The 3021-nt window shown below is 41.0% G+C and overlaps 1 protein-coding gene across 1 annotated transcript; it reads left to right on the plus strand.

Moving 5' to 3' along the window:
• The first annotated feature begins 406 nt into the window (after positions 1–406).
• LOC108375170 (Cuticular protein 73D) lies at positions 407–2193 on the plus strand. Its single transcript, XM_017631266.1, has 3 exons — positions 407–533; positions 642–823; positions 885–2193. The coding sequence occupies exons 2-3, from the start codon at positions 676–678 to the stop codon at positions 2135–2137; spliced, it is 1401 nt and encodes a 466-aa protein (XP_017486755.1). The 5' UTR covers positions 407–533; positions 642–675; the 3' UTR covers positions 2138–2193.
• The last annotated feature ends 828 nt before the right edge of the window (positions 2194–3021 follow it).

The raw sequence follows: 3021 nt of genomic DNA on the forward strand, positions 1-3021 counted from the left end.
AACAGTTATATGTATGTATGTATGTGTGTACAAATATTTGAGACGCCTATGGGCCGAAAAATTCAGTTGTAAATCACGTTTATGCGACAGAATTTATGAATTCTTTCATTTATGAATTCAAAAATGGTTCCGTTTATACATAATTGGCAAATTCATGAAATGAAATGAGAAATTTTATTTGGAAAAACTTAAGTTTTTAAGGGTCTTTTTCTCTGGCAACACTGGCTGTAATCGATGCTCCACGCCGGTGATTTTTCGCAATCATGCCCCGCCCATCGCATTTCCTCTATTGTGGTGATGTCGGTCTGATATTCCTTAAAGCAAGCCAGCAATTTGATGTGGCACCTTTCCTATTTAGTGTCCAGACATTCCCAGTACATCTCCGTATAGCGTAGTCCTTCTTTCATTTGGTGGGTCGTCAAAGTTTGGAGGCAAATAATTGAAGCTGTTTTGGTTTTTTCATTGGACCTGTTTTTTACTTTACAGGTCCCAAGCTTAGTGCACAACCCCTTGGTTCACATAATTAACAAATTGTAATTTAATGTATTACATACATATGTTCATGTGCATGTTCGAACACGTCACTTGAACAACACTTCTACGCAATACCAGAACTTAATTAATGTATTCTCGGCGTTTAGCTTCCGGGTTAATGGACCGAAAATTCACCGCAAAATGGATTTGGCGCAATATCCCGTATATCCACGGGGCAGTCCGGACGACCCTTTGGCTGATCCTTACGACGATCCTTCGTATAGTTTCAGCTTCCGTTCAGGGGACCAATCCCGCACTGAGAATAGTGATTCCAGTGGTCGTGTGAGAGGTAAGACAACTTACGACATTTATGGAAAAAACCAGTTCCTTATTCACCAATCTACTTGTAGGACTTTATTCATTCTTAGATGATGTTGGCGAACGTCACAGCGTTCGGTATGCAGCGGGTGCGGGAACCGGGTTCGAAGTCTTTAATTCTATACCAGACAATCCGGCGAGTGTGGCATATGCGGCTCCACTTTACAAGGCTCATCCAAAGACGCGCGGCAAGATGACCACCCAACGTGGGCCTGATGGCACTTATAAATTAATTGCCGCCGGTCCTGACCACCGTCGTGCAGAAAGCCGAAGCTCAGATGGTGTTGTGAGAGGCACTTACTCCTATTTAGATGATTCGGGTGTGCAGCGCACTGTGGAGTATATCGCCGGTCCTGGCATTGGGTACAGAATAGTGAAGAACAGAATGGGACCCGGATCGCATATAAATCCCTCTATAGCTGAATTCCGATTGAGCGATACGGATTTTAAACTGGCGAGTGATTTTGGCCGGGGGGCTGGTGGAAGTGAGTCAAGCAGAGGCGGAGGAGACGGTAGTCGGAGTAAAGACGTTGATAACATAAACGCTTTTGGAAACTCGGGAAAAGTTCGTACATCTAATGAAAATGAATCGAATGATAATAACTCGGATGATAGGATCTCAGTACCCAAGAGTGGCGGTGTTAATACAGGAAAAAGTGATCGGATGGGTTCCGCCAGTAGCAATCGCGGGACAACTCGCTATGGGTCGGGCAATGAGGGAAATAGAGGAGGCTTGTTGGAAGGCGGGTATGATTACAGTTCGCCCCGAAACCGAGGAAAGCCAGACAACAATAATCGAAACAATAATCGCAATGTAATCACATCCGATGACCGCAGTGGCGTCCGCAGTCGAGAACCAAACTATTCGCCATCACGCGGTTCCTCCAAATCCAGCATCCCAATGGGGAGCAGTCGTAATGGCGGCTCTGGTGGTGATGGTAGTGCTTACAACTACGATTCAACGTCATTATCGGATTCACTAGATTTCAGTGATGATGACCTTGGATCGTTGCCACCATTAATAACAAGCAACCACAAGATACTGCAATTGAATCGCGATAGAGATTGGTTGCATCGACACCGCGACTCCACGGTTATAAAAAATGTTGGAAAATGGTATATCGGGCTTCCGCCGGGACACAGCGTGCGTGCGCATGTGCAGAATATAGATTTGCTTCCGCTTGGTGGACGACGGGTGCCGTCCCCATCAGAGGCATTGCGCCAGGATGAAATTGCAGATATGATGACATCAATGGAGAATAATGCATCGACGTACAATAGCTAGGGCTAAAGAAATAAAGACAATAATTTCGAAAAACATATATGTATGTATGTACATATGCGCAATAATGGCAAAAATTATGCAAAGCTTAAAATATATTTTTAATTAGCATACTATAATAAAAAAAAAAAACATACATTAAGATAAAAGCACTACATTTTAGTAATTGTGATTTTCGGTTCTTTTTCATAATTATTTGGCCTTTTAAGTAAATCTTATGCCTTTTGTAAGGAGCCTTTTTGCGACAGAAGTGCGAAAAAATATCCTCATTCCTACCCTCATTCTGAAACCTTCCCTACGTTGAAATTATCTGCTAACGGCCTAAGGAAATTCTATTATTTAATTACACTGGATCACAAATTTGACTTTTGTTTTTGTTCCCCAGACGCCACTATTCAATTTCTATGTAGAATCGCTCGCTGATTCCGAAAAGCGAGTTAATTTTGTTTTTGTATGGATACGTTTTCGAGATATTTGCAATTTTCCGTTATTCAGCTTAAAAAATGAGTGGTTGAATAATCGTAATATGCGATACGGCAATTGAAAGCAAATAAAATTCTCCATAAACCGTTTATGCCTCACTTTTCGATAGTTCTGATAGTTTCCGAGAAATTAATTAATCATTCCAGATTTTTTTTGTTTTTTTTTTTTGATGAAAAAATGGAAAAAGTTCAAAGTTAAAATAACAGTTTCTGGGTAAATTTTTGTTATTTGTGTTAAAGCCTGATCACTTGTAAAATAATTAAGCCACCAGTAAAGCAAATCGATGGATAAATAAGAAAACGAACGATTGGTCAAATAAAAAAGGCGCAATGATTGTTTGTATGAAATATGAGCAGAAAAGAGTGTTACTCATACGCCATGTACACCTGAGTTGGTAGAGTTTT

The sequence above is a fragment of the Rhagoletis zephyria genome, unplaced genomic scaffold, assembly GCF_001687245.7.
Source record: "Rhagoletis zephyria isolate East Lansing unplaced genomic scaffold, Rhagoletis_zephyria_1.1 Rzeph_scaffold_08587, whole genome shotgun sequence".
Taxonomy (NCBI): Eukaryota; Metazoa; Arthropoda; class Insecta; order Diptera; family Tephritidae; genus Rhagoletis; species Rhagoletis zephyria.